General features: G+C 28.1%; 3 protein-coding genes across 3 annotated transcripts; 2 read left to right on the top strand and 1 right to left on the bottom strand.

The window, feature by feature from the left end:
* The first annotated feature begins 4,466 nt into the window (after window positions 1–4,466).
* LOC132919224 (macoilin-1) lies at window positions 4,467–9,622 on the top strand. Its single transcript, XM_060980625.1, has 14 exons — window positions 4,467–4,851; window positions 4,921–5,062; window positions 5,676–5,802; window positions 5,885–6,014; window positions 6,097–6,163; window positions 6,276–6,393; window positions 6,460–6,622; window positions 6,704–6,913; window positions 6,969–7,127; window positions 7,189–7,368; window positions 7,435–7,555; window positions 7,612–7,786; window positions 7,854–8,087; window positions 8,710–9,622. Exons 1-13 carry the CDS (start codon window positions 4,769–4,771, stop codon window positions 8,072–8,074), a joined length of 1,896 nt encoding a protein of 631 aa, XP_060836608.1. The 5' UTR covers window positions 4,467–4,768; the 3' UTR covers window positions 8,075–8,087; window positions 8,710–9,622.
* Window positions 9,623–9,792: 170 nt separating this feature from the next.
* LOC132919227 (histone-binding protein RBBP4) lies at window positions 9,793–12,854 on the bottom strand. Its single transcript, XM_060980627.1, has 9 exons — window positions 12,510–12,854; window positions 12,268–12,415; window positions 11,387–11,532; window positions 11,099–11,303; window positions 10,862–11,039; window positions 10,607–10,801; window positions 10,321–10,533; window positions 10,146–10,244; window positions 9,793–10,057 (listed from the first exon to the last, which is right to left on the bottom strand). The coding sequence occupies exons 1-9, from the start codon at window positions 12,526–12,528 to the stop codon at window positions 9,977–9,979; spliced, it is 1,284 nt and encodes a 427-aa protein (XP_060836610.1). The 5' UTR covers window positions 12,529–12,854; the 3' UTR covers window positions 9,793–9,976.
* A 4,195-nt stretch (window positions 12,855–17,049) lies between these two features.
* Window positions 17,050–23,695, top strand: LOC132919225 (ralBP1-associated Eps domain-containing protein 2). The gene is made up of 12 exons (XM_060980626.1): window positions 17,050–17,285; window positions 17,379–17,559; window positions 18,457–18,694; window positions 18,747–18,951; window positions 19,010–19,102; window positions 20,829–20,979; window positions 21,106–21,163; window positions 22,231–22,349; window positions 22,409–22,479; window positions 22,539–22,650; window positions 22,791–22,878; window positions 22,941–23,695. Exons 2-12 carry the CDS (start codon window positions 17,406–17,408, stop codon window positions 23,074–23,076), a joined length of 1,425 nt encoding a protein of 474 aa, XP_060836609.1. The 5' UTR covers window positions 17,050–17,285; window positions 17,379–17,405; the 3' UTR covers window positions 23,077–23,695.
* The last annotated feature ends 1,330 nt before the right edge of the window (window positions 23,696–25,025 follow it).

The raw sequence follows: 25,025 nt of genomic DNA on the forward strand, positions 1-25,025 counted from the left end.
GTTGATAATTTTAGTTAATATATTATACATAGTTCACGCTGAAGCAGTAACATATTACAAAAGATTCCATGACAAACTTCCATATCATCCTAATCCCCTTATATCCAATTTAGCTTCTCGCACAATTACAGGCAATCCCTCACGACAACTGAAAAGAAGTTGGTGTAGAGATTTATTAAATAAAGGAATTAAAATTTATTAAAAAAAAAAATTAAATAGGTAGTGCTTTCACTGGCTTCTTCCCCCTCACGTTTTCATGTACAAAATATCATATCACATATTCTTATTGTGCCCAAGGGTACAGATTGTACCTATATTTCTTGTTAAAATAAAAAAAATATATCATACATAACCTTAGCAAAAAATACCTATTTATTTATATCGACATTTTAGTTAGGTATGTGAAAAAAATGTATTGTAATTATTGAATAGTAATAACTGTATTAACTAATTAATTTAAGACAATTGATTTTCTTCATGGGACCTTATATAAACATATTTAGCGTAGGGCCAATTATTTTCTTGAAGAATAAATAAAATGAAGTGCAACTTTGGTAAACGGTAAACCTAAACTTTACTAAGACTTTACTAAAGTCTAAAAGACCTAAAATTAAAGAACATGATGTAAAATATAACGATTTTTTGCACCGTCTTAGTATATCTGAGGAAGAAACATGACAAGCTTCTATAGGGACTATGAAAATGTTTTTTTGAAGGAATAACAAAGGTCTTACTTATAAGGTTGGAATAGGTGCCTACAAAATATAATAATAATAATAAAATTCAATGATTATAGTGTCAATAGTCAATACTGCTTATACAATGTATGAAACGAACCACATGGGTTCGCTATCGAAACGAGACTTTACTATTTATAGTAGTAAGTACTCAGTACTAATCTGACAAAACTACAAAATATAATAATACAATCATACAGTAGTTAACATACACAAAATGTAGTATACAAATAATTCACTAAGGTAGATAACGTATGTATGCGTGTTGGTCGGAAGGTGGTGGTGCGTGGAGCAGTCGTTATTGATACTACCACTAATTATAATTTATATTAATATTATGGAGATAAAATTATATAACAATATTAATGTCGTTCAAACAAAGTCAATTAGATAATTTAATTTAAAAATATATTTATTCGTTTCTTTTGGAATATCTTAAAAAAATTGCCAATGCAGTGCCAAAAGCATCCCAAGACCCAAGATACAGCTAGTATATTGAATTTATTTGCTAGGTACTTGTTTGTTATCGCCCCGCCAGTATGCCGCATAAAATTTATCGCCCCGCCAATTAAATAAAATAAACAAAATAATGAATAAATATAAAATATGTATGTATTATTAATAATAAAAAATTTAAAAATAAATGAATAAATATATGTTTATAAATTTAAAAAAATATGAATAAATGCATTAGTAAATAAATAATATAATTATAATTATAGTGGAGGCCAGAACTCGGATATCTTTTAAAATGGTTTTAAATGCGTCTTGTTTTCCGAGACGTGTTCTCCACATAAATTCTGCTAAATATGATTCCAAAAAATTTCTGTTTGTTCCACGACGCTTTCTATTTCCCCATTTAGCAGAACCCCACAACCTCTCGATATTTTGTGTAAAAAAAATTAAAAATTAATTTTTCGTATTGGTTTCAAACGATGTCAAAGTTTAATAAAATAACGAAGCCAGCAGCGTACTAATATGGTTTAATATACAATATACAATAGTTTTTCCATTTCCCAAAATAGATCATCCATCACGAGCTAAATACGATAATTGTAGGTATAATAACGGCACACTATATGGCGGGGCGATAAATTTTATGCGGCATACTGGCGGAGCGATAACAAACAAGTACCATTTGCTATATCTATACTTACAAGTTACAATATTATAGTACCTATACGGCACAGATCGATGAAACTTTAATGCACGCAAAATGGGCCTATCCCAAAAAATACTTACACGCAATTATATAGTATTTTTAATTGCATTGGGTGATATCTGCCTATTTAAGTCCAAAGAAAATGCTTTAGATTATATGCATGCCATTTCTTTACCAATTTTAAACACATATGTATATTAATTTTTAATCAAAAAAATCTGTTGAAATTGTTTATACGATCTTTGCACCGCGGCTAATTTATTTTTATTTTATTCCGACTTGTCATACGATAAACAGACACGAACTCAAAAATGAAAACTTTTTATAATATTTATATGCATAATTTTGGATTTTTATTATAATAAATATCTACTTTTAAAAATTATGATGAGTACCTTTATTGGTTTTTCCTTTCTGTTTACAATTTTTAAATATGACAGAATTCCTGCTTATTATGCGCGGATATCCACCTATTATACTATTTATAGGTCTAATAGATTTTTATAGATGTGTTGATGTGTATGCGTTGTTTGAGATAGTTTATCCATTTAAAAAACCTAGAACGGAACTAGTAAATCTTTAAATTCAATTTTGATAATATATGGGACGGATCTTTCAAAGCCGGCCTTTACAGTTCAGGCCAATCCGAAAAATCCGCGAGTCACAAACCTACCTTTTATGCATGTACATGAAGTTGGCCCCCCGGCCCCCACTTTGTCTGATCGATTTCAAAATACCACCAAATAAAAAATACAAATCGTGTTTCCCTAATTGCAAATCATCCAGTTTTGAGCAAAATCAAATTCAATATTGGGGGGGCTAAATTCACGTAGCCCCCCACTTTTTTATGTAATTTAAATTTTTAAGCAAGTCATAGTATAAAATAAATAAAAATATTGCAATTAAAGATATAATAATTATTTTCGTAAGTTGAAAAATTCATAAAATATATAATAAAGATTTGCAATTAGGGAAACTCGATTTGCAATTAATTTGCAATTGTTTAGTGGTATTTTGAAATCGATCGGACAATGTGGAGGGGCCAACCTCATGTACATCTTTCTACTGTACGTCTATACCTATGGCCAGTATTACCTTATAACTTATAAGTTACTAACAATAATAATAAATATTGTTGTAATTATTATATGTTATCTCTAATATTGTAAAAAATGTATTATAGTGAGTAAATGTTTCCTTTAGCTAATAACCTTAATAAGTAATGAATAATGTAATGATCTTTGCAATTGAAGCATTAAAAATATAATAATAATATTATATCAATATCATATTATATAATATAAATATGTAATAACTAATAATTAATAATATAATATATACGATGTTTTTGACAAAAATATGTGTATTTAACTAATTTTGTATCCTAGTTGTCGTCTTGTCAGTTGTCGGTGTATTAAGCTTGCCAAATTTTTAATTACACAGACATAATATTAAACCTCCATAGTTAGCCAGTTGCATAAATTGACTTATAAATATTTAAATAGATACATAAATTCGAAATCGATTGGCTCGAATCGAACATTAATTAATTATTTATTACACTCATATCGGCTACCACCAAACGACTACGGTTTTGATGCAAGCGTTCATATTTATACATTATACCTACGTTGATTTATAATAGTTTTGTAGGTATTTTTATCTCCATAAAATATCGTTAGTAAGTGCAATTATTATTGTCAACGAAGCTCATCGGATAAAGTGTGTTCAATTTTATTACCTACCTAACAATGATAATATATTATATAGTATATTGATCATAATGGACTGATATAGGTCACATTATACGGAATACAGAGTACAAAGTATATACCTAATAATAGTTATGCATATTATTATTTACACGGACATATATATCACAGATGGTAGACATATTATAGTTTAATTCATTCTGTTAATTATTATTTAAAAAGGAACATCGCAATTATTACAAGTTGCAAATAACAATTTAGTCTCATTACCGAATACTGACTTGGTAGTAACGCGATATAAAAAAATATTGAAATATTTAACCGTGTTGGGCATAATAATAAAATATAAACATTTAATTAAAAATGCAACGAAATTTTTACGCTTTTGAATTTCATGGAGAAAAAACCACGCCGTCTACCGACGACAATATTATTTAATATTTATATAGTACAGCAAGTCGTACTGCCCTCTGCTACCGTACAGGTACACGGTATCTGTCTATACTCAATTATAGACGGAGTATAGTAAAGTTGCACTTTGCACTTTGCACATTTATTTTGGGAGACCGCGACCATAATTCCATCGTACTGCCCATATAGGTAGCCTGCAAACGGTAGGCAATTTTAAAACAATGCTCGAATGATTGACGACTCCTGTTTACCGGTATTTGGTCCGATCGACGGTCTCGATCCAGACGACAACGTAGCTAAACATTAAAATTTTATGCCCATATAATCCACTCGAGTTTTTGACTATTACATAGGGACGAATGCTACCGATCTACTGTACTGTGTAGTGTGCACCTACTGTGTCAGTACTGAGCGTGTACTGTGTGAAAAATGTTTATCATCCCAATACTCTTATCTCTCGTTTATGCCAAGCGATGATCGGGATTTGTTGGTTATGATTTGTATGGATTTATTTCATTATTTAATTTTGTAATTCGTGCCTACTTGCGGTCAGTCATGAATTCACGATCGCTCGAAATTTAAATTCAAACACTACTTGAACGTTCGACATATCCCACAGCAATGCATAGTACCGCTACCAAATAAACGCATTCTCTGCATCGTTCTAGATTACGTTTTGTTGTTTTTCTCGACGATCTAATTCATAGTTTTATATATGCATTTGAATAAACACAATAATTGGTAGTATGAAGAGAAGGAATGGCGATTGTGGAAAATCTCGAAAGGCCTTGAAAAGAAACAAATCCGCCACCGAAGGAATCTACTGGAGGTATAAGATCGCAATGGGGTGCAATGCATTAATCGTTGTTACTAAACTGTACTTCATTTTTGTTTTTAGTTCCGTACATTATCTGAAGTTGTTCGGCATTTGGCTCGTTTTGATACTCCTTGATTATTTACTGCACTTTCGTTTTGAATACGTTTGGCCATTTTGGCTTCTTTTTCACAAAATTGTTGAAGGAATTAAACATCAAGGATTTGTAAGTGCATCTTTAGATGCTGTATAAATTATTTTATCTATGTAGCTATTTGATTTGATGATTACTGTATGGTAAAATAACTACACTATTGTCTACTACATGGTGAAAATCCCTAATTTTTTCTAATAGTATGTACACTAAATCAACTTTAACTAAATCTGTCATTAAATAATTTTAGCTATAATTTTTCATTACAAAATCATTATATATCAACATGTAATGCTAAAAAGCAATCATGTTGATATTCTGGATATTTCCATATAAAGTTTTTAAGTTAACAAGAAAAGTAGGCATTAGACACCATAGATTATTAGTATCAATTTAAAAATAATATTTTTTTAATGTATACTTGGTCATATTACTTACAAACAGACTTAAATATTGATGTGTTATTTAAGTGATTTATGTCTTACATACTCTAAGATATCAAATAGTTTACTGTCTTAAGAAAATTATACATATTTATATTAAGTATAGATCATAGTGATCATAGTATAAGTAAATATATTAGCATCTTTAAAGTTTGAAAATAAGTTTGAAGTTATAAAATGCTTAATAATATGTATTTATCAAATTAATATATATTTATACTTATCTATTTATAATTTTGCAGGTTTATACAGTGTTTTTTGTTTGCATTGCATTGACATCAGACATGGTGTGCTTTTTCTTCATACCTGTACATTGGTTGCTGTTCGTTGCTAGTACATATTTTTGGGTACAATATATTTACCAAGCAGGTTAGTCAAATATTAATGTAAATTTGTTTCGTATAGTTTTTATTTATTTACTTACCTAATATTTATTCTATACACAATGTAGAAAAATGTGTTTCTTGGCCAGTGGTAACTTTATTAGTCTTGTACATTTATGTGGAGGCTTATATCCGACTGAATAACCCTGACCATATTCCTTATAAATTGGTTTTGTGTAAACCTTTAGCTGCTAACTGGTAAGATACTAATAATATATAAATTGTAATTATATTGCTTTTTACATAAATAATAAATAATTATTGACTTACTAATTTTTAGTATTGGATATCCCGTGGTTACATTATGTTTTGGTTTCAAAAGTTACTTAAGTCATAAATTGAGACAAGTGAGCATCATAAAGATTTTATTTTATTTAAATATGATTAACTAAGTGCTAAAATATCCAACCATGGATAATACTTGTATAATTTATATAATTATTAACAATTTTTTTTTAGAAACAACAACAAAGGGTTTCTAAAGAAAATGAGTTTTACCAAAACTTGTTATTAGACGCTTTGCCATTTGATAGAATAACCGGCTCCATTATACCTAGTCAAGAAAATGATGATGGAGGTAATTTTATGTTTAAAAACATAAATTCTTATATATTAACATAAACTTTTTATTTTACATATGCAGAAATATGGTTGGAATCAATTTGTGAGGTGCCTGCAGAAGAAAATGATATACATAATAATAAAGTAATATCTAATGGTAGTGTTCCACATAAGAAATCTGAAAAACAAGATACAATATGTACTGAGATACCTAATAAAAAAATAGTAACTAATGATAAATTAATGTAAGTATTTATTATTGAAGTATAAATCTTCTTTTTGTTTATCAAAATACAATGAAAATAATATTAAATTGTTTATGATAGATGTAATAGTAATCAAGAAAATCATGTAAATAAAGAAACAGAAAAAAATAAAAGGGTGACCCCTAAAGCGTCATCAACTAAAAATAATAATCATCTAAGGTGTAGTAATCAAAACTCGAGCACAAAAGAATCTACAAAAGCTAAAGGCACTTCACCACTAAGACTAGAAAAGCCTTTAATTGTTGATCCTAAAGATATATATTGTGAAACGTAAGTTGTTGTTATATTAAAGTAATGGCTTTTATTAATATATTTAACACATTAGATTGGAAAATGAGTTAAAAAGGCTTAAATCTGAACTTCATTCATGTAATCAAACTGAAAAAGAACTGAGAAATCAGTTAAATTCAGCTTTGATTGAAAATTCAAACACATCACATGATTTGACAAGGCTGAAACAAGAACACGAAGATACTAAATCTAAGTAAAATAATTAATGACTATTAGATAATATATTTTGTACTAAAATACATTAATTTGTTTAGGATTATCAATTTGGTAGTAACACATCAAAATGATAGACAGATGGTGTCTCAACTTGAAAAACGTTTATCAGATGAAAAACGACAAAGGATTTCATGTGAGTCTCAATTAGTCACAGAAAGACGACAATTAAAAAAAGTCGAAGAGCTTGCTGCTTCTAGATTATCAGCTTTATCTACAAAGTAAATATTTTACTCATATTCATTTAATAATTAAATACTAAATACAAATTCTTAATTTTATTTTAGACCAGAATGTACAGAAAGCTGTAAGATTAGACGTAGGGAGCTTGAAAGTGAAGCTAAAGCATTACGCAAAGAACTTAGGATAAAAGATGAGCAGTATGTGGCAGCCCAAAAAGAAGTCAATGTAAGTTTATTTATCCTTATTTTAATATTTAACTAAAGTTATTATATTAATTGTAGGATCTTCAACCATACAAACAAAGTCAAGATAAAATTGATTTTGTGATGTCTGCGTTGTCAACATTGAAAGACAAAAACGCTCACTTAGAACACAGTCTGAGCGCGGAAACGCGCATTAAACTCGATCTGTTTTCAGCATTAGGCGAAGCTAAGAGACAGCTAGAAATTAAAATTAGTAATATTTTGCATATAATTATATTATAGTTTTTGAATAATATCATAATATTTATTTATGTCCTTAGATAAAATTTCGTCTCAAGAAAAAGAGATAGAAGAACTTAAGTCTAAAATGGCTCAGACAATGATTATGACGCCACCAAATAATTCATACCATATGGTAAACTCTGTTGGCGGATCGCCAACAATGAGGTTTGGTGGTAGTAATTCACCACAGTCTAGCCTTGATCCAAATGCCACTATATATACACCTAAGAAAAGTTCACACTTAGTCACTGAAGCTTAATTTTATCATAAAAGTAAGTATTGTTCTGTACAAATAAACAATATAATATTGTATGTCCGTCCTAAAACACATTAGTTAATGAGCTAATGTGGCATATTTAGTAAACAATTGTTGTTGCAATGTAAAGAAACATTTCCAAATTTAAATACAAACAATTAGTGTTGTATCACAATTGTTATTCATTATTATCAATTTCAATTTGATCCAAACACATTTAATAGTTTCTGAAACGCATAATATATCATTTACTTAAAAAATTTAATGAAAAATTACTTTAAATTTCAATCTACAGTTCCTTTTGTTGATTTTAATTAGTAATAATTGTATTTAATAATGTGCCATATTATTTAATAATTCAATACAATTTTACATTTGTTTGGATCCAACGGATTCACTGATAATAATATAATAAAAGGTATGACGTAAATACCAATTACCTGTACTGCCTTTTGTACTTTGGTACACCATGTATACCTAAGATCTTTACTATTGTAAAATTTGATGATTTTAATCTTATCAATTCCACATCGAGCATAACAGTAATTAAAACCAATGTTCAATATCCTTTATTATGTTAAATTGTATTTCTGTGATACTCATTATATTACCTAATAGCATTATTTGTAATGTTTTAGTGTTTGCATACAGAATTGCCGTGTTTTTCAAAAACTGACATCAGAAATTAATTCTCTTCTCTCTCTCAATAGATAATAATTATTATACACATTAGGTACCTCAGTAGTCAGAGAAATATTAATTTAGAGACAATTTGTATTGATAGTAATATTCTTTATTAGAATCAGTATTTATATTGTTTACAAACATTTTACAAATACTTAAAATGATTTTAATTAATCGTTCCCCCTCTCATGTATTATGAATTTGACTTATGTTCTCGCACTTCATAATTTATTAATTATCTATTTTGATTTTGTTTCCCTTCTCAGTTCTTTGACCAATGAGGTTTTCTACTTCAGTTTATTTATTTTGTTTATTTGATCTTCCAATTCATAATGTTTTTTTTTTTCTTTTCATTTCATTTGTATCAGTATCAGTATCTTTGTGGTAATAGACACACAAACTCTAAGAAACTTAAAAGTCGAAATGAACAAATTAATATTAAGACATAATATGTTAAGTTTAAACTTAGTTCTTTTTTAACCATTATATAAATTTGTATATTTTTTTTTTTTTTTGTTCCTAATCAGAAAAAATCCTGAGGGTCATTAATATTAACCCCAAAGGAGATTTTCTTTGTTAACATTTATGATTGTAATGAAAAGATTGTGATAATTTATAGACGAAATAGCTCCGATTAAAAAGAATTAAAGTGTATTAAATATAGGTACACATATATATATAAAATAAATATATTATTTTTTTTTTATAAAATTAAGACTTAATAATACGGTCATAGATTAAAAATACTTTTCATTTCGCATGCGTACTTAAAATAACTATTCATTGTTTGTTATTATTTTTTTAAATCGTTTGGTTTTTCATTTTCACTTGTAGTACAATAATAAAAATTAATACTTTTTCAGAGTATATTACTATTTTGAGTTGTTTATTCCAAAATCGTACACATATATATATATAAAAAAAAAAATAATAATAAATAAAAAAGATGATAATTACCTACAATCATTAAAAATTAATGCATTTGTTTAATGGTACCATTATTTAGAATACATCTATGCACAATATGAAACAATAAATTATCAAAATTTAAGATGCATTATATATTAATATATTGTACAAATTACAAGGATGTGAATAGAATTGAATATACTCAGTGCTTATATGTACATTTCAAATAGCAAATTGAATAATAAAAAAAGACCATTATCATGTTACGCTTAAAGTAATCTTGACAAAAATTATTATTAACATGTACAAAGTTTAAGGAACAGGTGCATCTACTTCAGGACTGCTAGCATCTGGTTCTTCATCATTATAAATATTTTCAGCCATTTGCCATACCTGTGATAAAATATTGTTAGTAAGGTTGTAATTAAAATTTTACTAATTATAGATATGAAATAAAATATGATGAATATACATCATTTACCTGCATAATATTATCCTCAGAAACTGAACATATAACCCATGGCTCATTAGGATTCCAAGAAAAGTCAGATATTTTAGCAGTATGGCCACCATGAATGAACTAAACAAATTTAATACCCAACAATTTATAAATTAATTTAATTAAACAATTATTGTTTAATAAGATTATTAGTTACCAAAAGTTCAGGAGGGCCATCATCAGCATCTTCAGGTGACTGTTCTTCACCTATTTTACTCAAATCCCAAACATGTAAACGTCTATCTGTACCACTGGACGCCAAGATAGTCTCATTATGTGGTGACCATTGTACTTGGAATATTTCATCCTTATGCGATTCAAAGGAATGCAACTTCAATTTTAGATTTCTTAAATCCCATAAGGCTACAGTCTAAGGAGAAATTATTAAAAAAAAAAAATTAATGTATATTATTTAGAATTATAGTCTTTAAAATTTAGCTCACTTTATCAGCACTTCCTGTAGCTAAAATGAATTCTGAATACGGATTAAATGATAAACAATTAACTTCAGCAGTGTGAGCATCAACAGTATGTGATGGTTTGCTTGTATTGTTGGCACGTGTATCCCAAATCATAAGTTTTTGATCATCAGCAACTGAACCAAATAATGATTCGTGTAATAAATGCCAAGCAACATCCTAAAAAATAAAACAATTAATATCAAATGCCATTTTAGAAGACAGTAATTTGTAAAGTACTTCAACAACAGCAGTATGTCCAGTAAATATAGTTTTAGCTTCAACAACTCTATGTTCTTTGGGAGTGGCATTAATATCCCAAAGACATATAGTATGATCGTCAGATGCACTTAATAAATATCCGTTTAAGTTAGGATTCCATGATAAACCATATCCTTCTTTTTGATGGCCTCTTAATCTATTATAAAATATAGATATTTTAATTTAATTTAATAGAAATTAAATGTTTTATTTTACCTTAAGTCAGGTTGACATTCTCCATTTGGATCAGGTTTTGACGGATGTTTGGTATAATCAAATACTAATACGTCACTTGATGGTGTTTTGGTAGCAATCACACATGGATTTTGAGGCATATAACGAGCCCGGTTTACCTCGCCTTCATGGTTAATTTTAATTTCAATTTCAATTTTACCACTTACAGAACCAAATCCACCATATTCTAAAATATATATGTTCCATTTAAATTTGTAATGACCACAAAAATACAAATTATAATAATTTTTATGAATACAATCATTTTACCTTGTTTTTCTCCATCATAATGAGAAGAATCAAATTGAGCATCTTCATTTGGTAACTGAACACTAGCAATTAATAAATGATTTTGTTCATCTGAAGTATGAGTACCAAGTATTAAACGATGTATAGAATACTCTTTACCCTCCGGGCTACAAAATACATACATCCAAATATTAGGTATAATGTTAATAGAATAGTAAACAATATAAATAAAAGCCATTACAAACAAAAAACTGTGATAATTATCTAATATTTTATTAAATGTTCATATAATTATTGCAATGGATAAACACTAATAATTTAAGTTTTATTTGATGAAATAAATCTACTTTGACTTCAGACATTTGAGCTTTTGTAAGACATTATTTATATTGTTAGATAAAAGTCCTGAATACAATATGGTACATTCAACCATACAAACTATATAAAAAAAATCTTAGTATATTAATTAACTTTACAATCTATATATTAGTTCATTCTCAATAACAAAAAATAAATATTTTTCATTAATTAATATAAATAATTTTTTGTCTACTTTTATATTATTTTACTATCAATGTAATGTCTAATATTAAATACATTATCATAGTGGTGTGCTAATATTCAATATGTGAAAGAACATTATGCGTTGAACAAAAAGGGGCTTAAATAAATCCCTAACAGATGAAAGGTGCGAAAATATTGCACATTTTTTTTATATAATAAAATAAATCATTCTTCCCTTGACGTTTATTACATAGTATTTACTGTAGTCAATTATAAACTATTGGCATTTAGCAGTAACAATCGTACAAAACTCATCTGTTTGGCAGATAGAAACATGTAGATAGCCAGACGCAGATGATACTACATATGATGAATACGTATAGAATGGATTCAATTACCGAGTAACGTCCGGGAGCCATTGAGCAGTGAGCGACGGCCACTCAAGAGCGTGAGTCATGACCAAGTCATACAAGAATGGTGTGTTCTTCTTCCAAATCTTGTATTCTTCATTGATGACACGCTCCTCGACCGCCTCATCGAACGTATCTGGAAAACAAAGACACCGGTGTCAGTACGACAATCACAATCATAACAATAACAATGCGGATGAAGAACTCGTTACGGATATTCTCATACTTACCACCTTCCTTGTCACCCATTATCGCCGCAGATGGATATTAACACGCAAATGGTAAATGTTCTTTTGCCGTTTCCAGTTGATGTATTTGGAATGGTGAGTGTTTCGTGACGGTGGCACGGTCGATGGGCACTAGAGATTTCAACGGAAGATTCCTAGTTCGCCGACAGCCGTATTGTGTACAACGCACACTTGCGGCGCGGAAAGTGTGTGATGCTGATGCAGGTCGCAGGACGGCGTCACGACGATAGGCGGAGAGAGAACTAAGAAAAAGAAAAACAATAAATTGCGCCAAAAACACACGAAAATAAAGAGAGATGATAATCGAAAAACGCCGAATAGTAGTTAGAAGAAGACGGCGAATCACAAAAAACTGTGGTACCGCCGCCGCGGTTGTGCCGGCAGTGCGGCCAACACAACAGCGAAGCACGGGATTCAAGCATACAGCTTACAACCATATCGAACTATGGTTAATGCTGCTAATAGATCAATGTCGTTTGTATATGCAAGAAAAATAAATAAATAGACGTCCTTAGGTTTATAGTTCTAAATATATTTTACTTAATATTATAATATAATATTTAAATAGTTTGTATAATTATTAATAATTATGAAAAAAAAAAAAGAAAACAATGAACCATAAGAACCGATTAAGGGGTTCTCATGGAAGAGTAAAAGAGTTAATTTAAATATTAGGTTTTTTCAGTTGAATTCTAATTATAATAAAATTAAGTAAATTTATTTAGCGTTTTCACTGTTTTCAACAATGGATATTGATATTATATCGGTTACAGTGGTTACACAGACTTCTATACTAAGTTAATAACAATGAAAAATTACGGGGCCATAACTTCGAATCTGAGTTCAACCACCAAATCTCTACTTAACCATCGTTTTCAGAATATATATACCAAACTACATTTTTTTTTAAAATTATTATTATTTTATATAAATTTATACAACCTGTATTTACTAGCGTCTAGCACAATAAGTATATGTGGAAAAAATAAAAAGATTTCAAGGGAGGCCCTAATTGTGCCTCATCCCCTGCTTTGAATCCACCACTGACCGGGAAAACTTATTACGAAGTTTAAATTTAAAACAACTTAAAAGAAAGGGTTTCCCATCATGCCTTTATTTTTTGCTTATATCATTACGTCAATACATCCATTGCTCCGCAACCTCCGCTAAGAATATAAAAACTACTATTATTTTTTATAATAATTTATAATTTATTTAATTAGTGTTTTTTATGTTTATTACATTTTTTTTTTTTAATTATCTACTTTTAGTTTATGGGTACAATTGTAAGAAAAGTGTGTAAAACATTGTTGATTGTATTTTTTTTAATTAAGATAATAACTAAAATTATTTAATTACAATATTTTAAAAAGCAGTTGAATTTTTTTTTTTAAATTGTTATGCCTTCTTCAGTTTCAGTCCGCGCGTATTCCAAAAACGGAATTTAGGCGACTGGATTTGAATGTATTCCTGTGCAAGCTTCGGCTGAAGTTCAAAACGGATTAACAAAACCGGCCGATATGCAAACTTATTTGGATTCAATAACCAACAGCGAGACTGGAACACAACGACGATTCAACATAGGCACCGTACGTGGTGGAAACATCAAAAAATGCGTCCGTCGGTTATTTTGTTGTGTATAACATAGGCATATAGCCCGTAATATTATAGTTATTAGCGTTATTGCAAATAGTATATTGTTTTTCACAAATAAATATGTTTTTGTTATATTATTTAATTGGTTTTTATATTTTATTTGATGTATTATTATTAAATAAAGCTAACACACATTTGTAAAAATGTTGACTTTTCCTTTATAATAATACAGATACTTTCGGTTTTTTGTAACCAGTATAAAAAATCGCGATGTTAGGTACTTAGGTATTGAATATTTTCAAGCTTTTTGACGAGTTATTATACTTATATAGATTTGGTACTTAAAGCAATGACATTTTACAACTTCACAATTGTTTCTTCTGATCACCTCTCCCTCCAAAAAAGGAAAATCTGGCATCTAGATTTATTTTTCTACCAGAAAAAATATTGAGTTTGAAAGTCTGAGCAGTGAGCATTTTTACTGTTTCAAAAGGCGAAAATGCACTGGTTAATATCTGACTATTGTAGGTGGGATTTTGAATAGTAATTACTAATAAAAACTATTAAGTTATTCGAATGTCCTTAAAGCAGAGCCAGGGCGGATGTGGCCGGTCAGGAAATTTCCATATGGCCTGGTTGCCTGGCTATCACTTTGTTAGATTTTTTTTTTTAAATTTAATTTAAATAATAAATATTAGTAAATGCTAAATGCGTCGAAAATTTGTTTTTATTAAATTATTGTATTACAAATATTATTAATGCAATAATGGTACATTGTAATAGCCTCGTACAATCCCAGCAAACATACATAGTCTACGTGATGTCTATGTATAGTGTATATGTCTATATAACGTCTACGATCTCTTATATATTAATTATAGACGCATATAGAATGTCTATATTCATATGAAATGTTTTCATCTTTGGTTAGACCTATATTTGATAAATATTTATAGATACACGTAGATGTATTATAGATATCCCTAATTAGATCATTTTATGCACTTGTTTGAATATATAATATGTATACAAGTAAATTTTTTTTGTATATCTTTTATTATTAGCTTGTGTCAAAAATTATACTTGCAACCTACATATATATACTGTATATAGTGGTAAATACGATATCGTAAATCGTATACTCGTATAGAAAAGCTTCGGATATAAAATTACAAAATATTAGGTACATAAATGATAAATAGACATAAAATAAAATCTAATAGGCAATATATATTGACATATAGGCTGGTTATTTTTATAATAAAACAACCAGGTAGTGCCTTTAAAAAAAATTTGGCACACCAACAAATCTTTAAAATTGAATATAAGGTTTATTATAAGTTGTTCGTAATTGTATAGTAAAAATAAATAAAAAATGGTTAGTCAAAATTTTTGTTTATAAGTTTAAATGTTTACGAAATATGTCAAAATCACGAAAATTTGCAAGGCATTTTGAAGTTCAAAATTCATAACATTTTTTTGTGATTTAATACTAAAGTATAAACCCGACACAATATTCTCCATAACTTTTTCTTCAAATAACTGCATGTAAAAAAAAAATTTATGAGGGTATGAAATTTAATTTTTTACGAAATCGCGTAAAATAACGATATATTACAATTTAAATATAGGTAATTTATTGTATTATTTTTATTTTATTGTAATAAGTCTCTGCGCCAATTACGTTTAAGCCGCCTTGAAGGGCTACCTGGGATTGTGAAGTATGATAAAATCTTGATGAGAGGATTTGAATGAGTAGAAAGACGGTGATGAAATTTTCTATAGAAACGTTTGGCTTCGTAATGAATTGTTTTTACTTTTTTAGGTTACAATCTATGTGTAGAGTAAAGTTTGATATATACGGAGAAGCACTTACTATTTTTCTTAATGTCATGAATATAGGTAATAATATAATATATCCTATAATGGACCTAATGCGTTAGAATACAGAAGTTAAAAGAAATAGCAAATTGTGATTGAAATACTTTTATAATACTGAAAGTAGTAATCAAATAAAATTTACTTATATAATAGTTTTGAAATAGGTAAATAAAAAAACCAAATTCGAGAGTAGTGAAAAAAAAATTTTTGGTGGGTGGCCTGGATAAATTTTAATTTCCCGGTCTGGATTTGGTTCCCATTCCGCCCCTGAGCAGAGCATATTATTTTAATATACTAAGTAGGTGGCATGAGTGCTACCTAGTGAAAAATTAGTGCCACCTTGTAGTTAATGAATGTGCTTTGTACCAACGATTTAAGATATATTAAGATATCTTAATTCGTAATTGTACCCCATGACCCATAGATCATATTATAGTGATCGAAACATCTTAGGAGAAAATCTATTCAAAACTGTGATATTATGTGGTATACAATACTATCTGTTGTTTGTATAGTATAATCATGTAGAATTATATAAAAATTATCATTATACAAAATTATGCGTCAATGATATTACTGACGATTAAGGTAAAGACGAATCTATTCAGTGTGATAAATATGTCTGAGAGTGAGTAGTGAGGACTGAGGAACTGAATGATGTAAGATGTTGAGCCTGTTGAGGAATGTGAAATTATGATTTATGAACTATCAAAGTATCATTTTGTCGCGGTATCAACCTTAGATCATATACGATATATATATATATAATCTATGATCTAAGGTATCAACTAAGCCTAAGAGCAACTTACTGTGGTCCTGTGGAGTAATCAGACGATGACTGATGAGTGATGAGTGGAGGACTGAATGACTGATTAGAAGTCGATCCATGATGGACCACCACAATAGTAAATAGATACAAAGTTAGGAACGCCTGCCACACGTGAACCGGACGTTTCTTCTAACCGGTGCAATTTGTTTATTTATTTGCTTATCAGTGATACATATTCTCACTGATAACAACAATACGCGTTTAATTGACTGACAATAATAATAATAATCATTATTATTATATCAGCTACGGCGAATTCCTACACGAGTCGTGGAAAATCTGTTCGGGCCCGTATCGCCACGATTCGCTTGCCGCAACGACAACAATTGCTAACTATTATAAATCATCGTTGATCGCGTGTCCATCCCTTGTGCTTGTTAAAAGTTATGTTAGAGTAACGCTGGTTGTCGTCTTAATTGCACGTATGATGGTTTTGCGTTTTACCATACAAGGTAATTCGAGTTTCATCATTGTGCTAATGTCACCATCGTCGGATTCGATATTACTAATTTTTCTTTTTTTATCTGCTCATGAACGGTCCACAGGAGAAACACTGTTGAGTAATTATTATTATGACGGACAGTCAAATGGTAATCGTGAATACAGAACGCGATGTGGAACGCACCCAAAACAGTTCAACAACAGAGGCTTCGAGCACGGCTAGTGACTCGCCTACGCCCACCAACAGTGTCCAGGATAAGAATTGGGTTCATTGGCACGGACCAAGTAATGAACTATTGATATAGTTGAATACATAATATACAGTTTATCTATTTTCAAATTATTTAATATCTACCTGTTGAGTGTTAATAAACACATTTTTTTAAATTTATACTAGGTTAATTAAAAGGTATTCTAAATAATAAATACAAGTTGCAATATATCTTATTATATGAAGGAATGTATTGGTAAATAATATTTTGAGTATATGCCACATTTCCCAAAAATGTATCTCAACATTTTTTTTCTCTGCAAATTATAAAAAAAGTACTTTTGTTACTTGCTTCTTGGGTCTAAATAACACACAATTAACTAGAATTATGTACAAGCTATCCATATAATAAGTGGATAATATACATTTATTTTTATCAACTGTAAATATTTTCATTAGACAATCTAATTATATAATTAGTGGCAGCTCAATAAATTTGGTTAGGGATGGGATTAAATAATATTATATTATAGTATATTTTATATTATTATGTTATAGTTTATTGATATTATAGCATATATAATAGGTACATACCCCTAACTATACACTTATTTGTGTCTATAATGGTTCTGATATAAAATGGTTTTTTTTTTTTTGTAATTTTGTTTTGAGTATGCTTTATATATGTATTAATATAACTCAAAAATATTATATTTTATTACGATTGCGATAAATTTAAAAATTAAACTGTGAATAAATTTTGTAAATGTTTTTTATTTTTATTTTGCATTATTGGTTGTATCATATTCTGATGAAAAATCATAGTTCATGTAAGGAAAATCAAAAATTAACTTTTTGTATAATGATTAATGTTATATGTTATTCTATGATGAAATTACATTAAAATTTTACTTTAAAAGATATTGCTAAATCGGTACTGTTCTTATAAAAAATTAAATATGATTTTCTAGCTTGGGGTGATGAACAGCGACAATTATTGGGTACTGAAGAGGAAGCAGATTCATCTGACTGTGAAACAGTTTCAAACAATGGTATTGGAATTTGGAGTATGAATGAGGAACAGAGTAAATATTATGAAGAACAGTTTGCATCAATGCAGCCTAATCCAAAATCTTTACTATCTGGCTCAATAGCCCGATCATTTTTTGAAAAATCACGTTTGCCATTACATGAACTTAAAGAAATATGGTATGTTTATACAAAACTTTTATTATGGTTTTTTTATTTTATCTTATTTTAGGCAATTGTCTGATGTAACCAAAGATGGAGCACTTTCTTTAGCTGAATTCAAACTGGCCATGCATTTAGTTGTTCTTAGACGCAATAATATTACTCTACCTAAGAAACTACCGCCATCATTAGTGCCACCAGCTATGTCACCAGTTCAGATAAATACTACAAATAATACTATTGTATCACCAACTAGCAGTATTAAAAGCAAAGAAGTAAACTATTTAAAGCTGTTCACTTAGATGTTTAAATATTTCATTCAATTTTTTACAGTGGACGAAATTCATTGATTCTCCAACTAGCTCATTGTCATCACCTGGACCAAAGCCAGTAAATTTTGATTTTCAAAAGTCTTCTGTTGAACAAGTATGTCATTGTCACAATTTAATTATATATTATTACCTATATATTTAATTTTTAATTTGGTAATAGTTATGCACTGAAATATTAATTAGTTTCATCTAATTGTTTCCATTTTTTATTTTTTTTTTAGAGCTATGGGAATAAATTATAAAAGTGGGTCAAAGCATTAGTGTTCAATTTGAAATAGTTTCAGAGGTCATTTAAATGTTGAAATAACATTAAATTTGATTAAACAATATCAAAAAGAACTACTTGTATTAATTGAAAGACATTCTTGGTTAAATTATTTAATATTTATGGATGGATACTTTTTTTGTCGATATAAATTGATTTAAAAAAAAATATACTAATTATATGAATAGTTTGATTTATAATTGCTAATAATTATAAACATGTTGTGTATTTTAAATGCTACGTTTATACTGAATTATAACTAGGTCCATTTTGATTAATCATAATTCATAGGAATGTATCACATATACAAATATTTTTTACTGGGCCTTTACACCTAGGTTTATTTTTATTGAAAAATCATTCTAAATTCAACTAAGCTCTGTAACGTGTATTTTAACTATGGTTTTGAAAAAAGATATATATCAATGGATCAATTGAAGTAAATTTTTGTTTAAATTTTAAATTTATTTTGATCAATGCATCAAATATTGAAATATTTCTATTCAAAAATAATATTGAGTTGCGCGTTACTAAATAAGATTAATTTTAGAATTAATTGTATTTGACCAAAAACTTAAATTACTCAGATTTAGAGGCCCCCCGAGGAACATGTTCTGTTAATTATTATTTAATGAATACTATTATCATATTAGTGTATCCAATGCCTACTTTCGATAGGACAAATGTAAACTAATAACTATTGAGAATTTTGGTTTTATAGTCATGGTTAAGAGATCAAAATGACTTATAAAAATTCAGTCTATCAAAATTTGGTATTGAAAACACCTGTTAGGTTAAATGGTTAAATGCTAGTTGTATTGTGTATATTCACACTGAAAGTTATACAAATTTCAAAATCATCAAAAATGTGTACTTAGGTATTCTTTATCTCCTCCTGAAAACCCAATATCAATCTGAGGTCACTGGACTGAAATAGTTTGTGTCACTTTTAAAAGGAAACGCACTGTTGAGTGGTTAGGAGATATTATTTAATAGATTTTTTTTCTGTTAGTGAAATGTCTACTTTTAGATTATGAAAACAAAATGATAGATATCAATGTATATTTTTTAATTATAAAGTTATTAAATATATGTCTAATAGCTTTATTGTCCATTTTTAAATGTTTAATTATAACAATTAATGAAACTACATTCAAAAAAATAGTCGTGAGCTTAATTTTTACTAAAAATTATGCAGGTATTTCTTTGTGTATTAAAGTTTTCTTTATCCAACACAGAGTATTATTAATAATTTGCTTTTCCAAAATAAATATTCAACTAAATTAGCTATTTATATATTTTGTAGATAAAACTAATTACTATTACAAAGATTTCTTAAATTTTAATTTTCATACTGGTTTCAATGAACAAGTTAAAATTTAATAAATTATTAATTAAAACAAATGTTCATTAAGACACACTGTACACAAATAGTTTTTTGTTGATGACACTGTTTATGGTTCAAACTTACAATTCTAAGCATTTTTAGTAAATTACATAATTTGAAATACAGATTTTAGTCTCAAATCACTTATATGTTATGTACAACATTCAGGATCCAAAAATCTTACATCCAGTTGCTGTCCGAGTTACACCCGGTATTGATAATTGTTTAGAAGACCAAGAAAAAGAAACACTATCAAATAATGTCGAGGAAATGGTTTTAATCAAATCAATTCAGAGGCCTCAAGCTAAAAAGCTTAGTCGTATGTATTTTTTTCTTGTTAAGTTTATAAGATTTTTTTCATTTTTAATGTAATATTCAAGTATTATAAATTATAATAATGCAAATAAGAATATGAAATAAAATATAATTTATATTTTATTTTTAGATGTAGGACCAGGTGCTCTTCCTCCACCACCTTTACCAACATATTATGGTGAAGATATGTAAGTTTAACATTTGATTAATCTATATATTTATTAAAGATGTTCTGTCTGATTAATCAATCTACAGTCAAAATTATTATAGCTAGAGACTTGAAATTTCTATGATACTTTGTTACCGATATGCTTGAATAATGTTCCACAATGCACAGATAAAGTTTTTTTTTTAAGAATTATTAAGATAGGCTTACACAAGGATTTTCTTTCAGCAAATGGAAAATCGAATAATGTTTTGTAAATAATATAATATGATTGCCATTGATTAATGTAAATAAAGTAATTGTAAGAATATAAAAATGAATTATAAAAATAAATAACTAGCCGCGGGTTTAATAGAAAATGAATATTTAAAAAAATTATTGATTATAATAATTATGTTTATTTCTATTACAAATTCTTTATTTTAATAAACATATTATAAACCATTTATGAAATCGAAAAAATATTTGATTTTAAAATTAAATTACAATGATTACTTTTATAATTTTCAACTACTTAATTGTGAACACATTCTTAATGTAAACACATAAAGACTGTAATGTAATCTGAACTTTATTAGATGTAGGTTGGTTTTTAAGGCTTAAGCATTTGTTAAATCAGTATCCAGTTCAGTGTTTTCATTAAAAATTTATCCAAAGTATTAAGAAGTGACAAATTATAAAAGTAATTATTGCAATTAAATTATTCATATTCGTAAGAGTTTATATCAGGGGTTTTTAACCTACCGCCCGCGATCACATTTGAAATTTATCATCTATTTATGTTTTAATAATAATTATAGTTTGTAATTAAAAATTTAATCATAAAAATTGTAATAATAAAACTGTATTTTTATAATATATAATAATGTTTTTACTACAAATGCGAGCCGCAAGATTTAAAAAAAAATAATACGTGGCGCGTTGTTTAAAATGGTTGAAGACCCCTGGTTTATATCATATATTTCAACTGAAGTATAATATAAAAAAATAGAAAGATTAATTTTAAGCTGGGCGGATTTGGATAATACAACTAATGTTATAAACATCTAAATTATTGATATTTTGTTCATCTAAATTATTTCTCTACAGAAATTCAGGACCTGCAAGTTTACCAGTAGCAATAGCAAAAAAAGAACCTCCACCACCACCACCACCGCGGCCATATCGTGCTCACATGCGTAGTTCCTCTCTTGATCTCAATAAACTTGGTAATTTATTTTTATACATTTAAAACCGTATTGTTTATTGTTTATAATTTATATTTTAGGCAAATTTGGGGCTGTAAATTCAACTCAAGGACCTCCTCCAGTTGTTCCTCCAAGAATAACTCCTAGTCCAGTAAATAATATATTCCAAGTATCTTAATATGAATATATATAAAATAATTTATATTTTAGAATTCAAATGTTGAAATTAATGGGTTGAGACAAAATTGTGAGAGAACAGAAACTGGTCAATTTGCTGATTTTGCACAGTGCCCTGGGGCTTTTCAAATTTACAAAAAACCACGTAAAATTTATCTTACAATTCTATTTTAAAATATCTTAGTATCTTATACAAAATAATACTTAACTATTTTATTGTAAAATAACACATTATAATAACTTAAGATAGTAATACAATTTACTATAAAATTGTGATCTTAATAGTTTCAGAAACACAAAGTAATGAAAACTCATCTACAACCGGATCAGAAATACATGGTGTACAACCACTAGAGTCATCTACATCTAGCAAGTAATTAATAAATGAAATAAATATAAGACTGTAAAATAAATATATTTTGTTATACTATTTAGATTGGAAGAAAGAAATGCTCATCTACGTCTAGTCTATCAAGAGCTGCAAAAACAATTGAATGATTTACGTGAAGAACGTGCTGGTTTACAATTGCTCTTGGATACCGTTCATAAATCATCTCCACCTTCATTTTAACCATTTGTTAATATAACAATTTCTTTGACTTATATTATCAACAGATAAGTACACTTCATCGTCATCAACATTTATTATTATTAACAATGATCTTAATGAATCCATTATCACTATGTTTTAATTATCACAATAATATATTGTTAATATTAATAATATTACCTATTTATTTATATTTATTATCATACTTATCTGTTTGGTTTAATATTATTATTATTGAAATGTATTGTTACTTTTTTTTTTGACCAAGTGTTAATAGAATACATCAAATATTAGATCATGTTTTTAACTGAGACATTTTAATTTTAATTTTTGATGTATTTACTGTTAAACTTTATATGTGATTTATATTATTTATTCATTATTGTATTAATTATTTTATCTTTTGTCTATTGTAATATTGGTATAATTTAGTTTTAGAAACATTAAATAAATAATAACTATTAATTTAATTTCTCTGCACTCCATTAATCAATTAAATATATAATATATATTTCATATTACTTTTTTAAAATTAGGAGTGCAGAGTAAAATAAAAATAAGAATCTTTTATTATTGCTATATGATGAATGAATATGTTATTTAATAATAAGAAGAATAAAGGCAGCTTCTCCATACAGAATTTATTGATTCTTTGACAAGTATATTATTTCAGAGTAATATATTTATAAATATGGTTTATCTAAACTTGTTGTTTTTATATCATATTAAATAATCATTTAATAACCACTATACATTAGACATTTTATTATAATTTATTAATAATCTAACCCTTTTGTAAAATGAGTCATAACTCATAATTCATAGAAAGAAAATTTGATTTTGTTATTGTTAAAAAATGTTTGGTTAAAATTGAAAAAATAATAATCCAACCCCTCGTCTCAAATTCAATTGGCCACACCCCACGCGACTTGCTCTTATGAAAAATAATTTAAAAAAACATACTCCCCATTGAAGTAGTGTCGTATACGTCACGCGATGGTTTAACGTATAAAATAGGTATCTCGGTATCCGATTCCCAAACCGTCAAACAAGTAGTATCGACACCTGCGTAAGCGCTTACTCAACAGTCCTTTGGTGACCACGATAACGAGTACTACGCAAAGGACAATTTAATAAGACCTCGCAGGGTTTATACGTTACAACTCTAAGGTTGCTTTACTCTCAAACAACTGACCACGATAACGAGTACTGGATGTTTGAGAGTGAGATCTCTTTAACCTGGACAGAATCGTATTATTTCTCAACTGACCACGATAACGAGTCCTGGAAGAGAAATAAGGTATTATAGTGTCTTGCTATTTTCTACTAAAGTGTTTCCTCGCCACAAACGCTTAGGTGCGTACCTGAGTACCTCGATATGAGAATAAAAACAAAGCTATATTAATTGAAATAAAATAAACATATAATAACACAACGAAATAGTTAAAGATATTAAAATAAAACGGTTGTCAGTTACGACTGCCCGATCGCTCCGTTTTTGTCGTCGCCGTCGACAATTTAATTATTAATTTTTGTCGAATCGGTATTTGTTGACTCCCGCTTCGTATATTTCGTTATATATACAACATTACAACATTAGTGTCACAGGACATTCCCTTCACTCACTCCACCAAGACTTGTACAAATTATCAAAATATTCAAAATTGCTTGTTGTTAAAACATAACAAATTTATATATTTGTTTTTTTTTTCAAAAAAATGTCATGGTTTGTGGCTTGGATCATAAATTCACAAACAATCTAAGGTTTGTGATATTTACAATCTAGAGACTGGTTTCATTTGGTTTCATCACAGTTGTAGATATTAAGATATAGGAGGTCATATATAAATGTGGAAATATTAAATAGGAAAAAACAAACTGGAATAGTGGAATTGTTATTTTCATGAAATGGTATTTTAAAATAATGATATAATATCAGTGGCAGACTGGGAGAAAAAAACAGCCCGGAA

Source organism: Rhopalosiphum padi, chromosome 2 (assembly GCF_020882245.1).
Source record: "Rhopalosiphum padi isolate XX-2018 chromosome 2, ASM2088224v1, whole genome shotgun sequence".
Taxonomy (NCBI): Eukaryota; Metazoa; Arthropoda; class Insecta; order Hemiptera; family Aphididae; genus Rhopalosiphum; species Rhopalosiphum padi.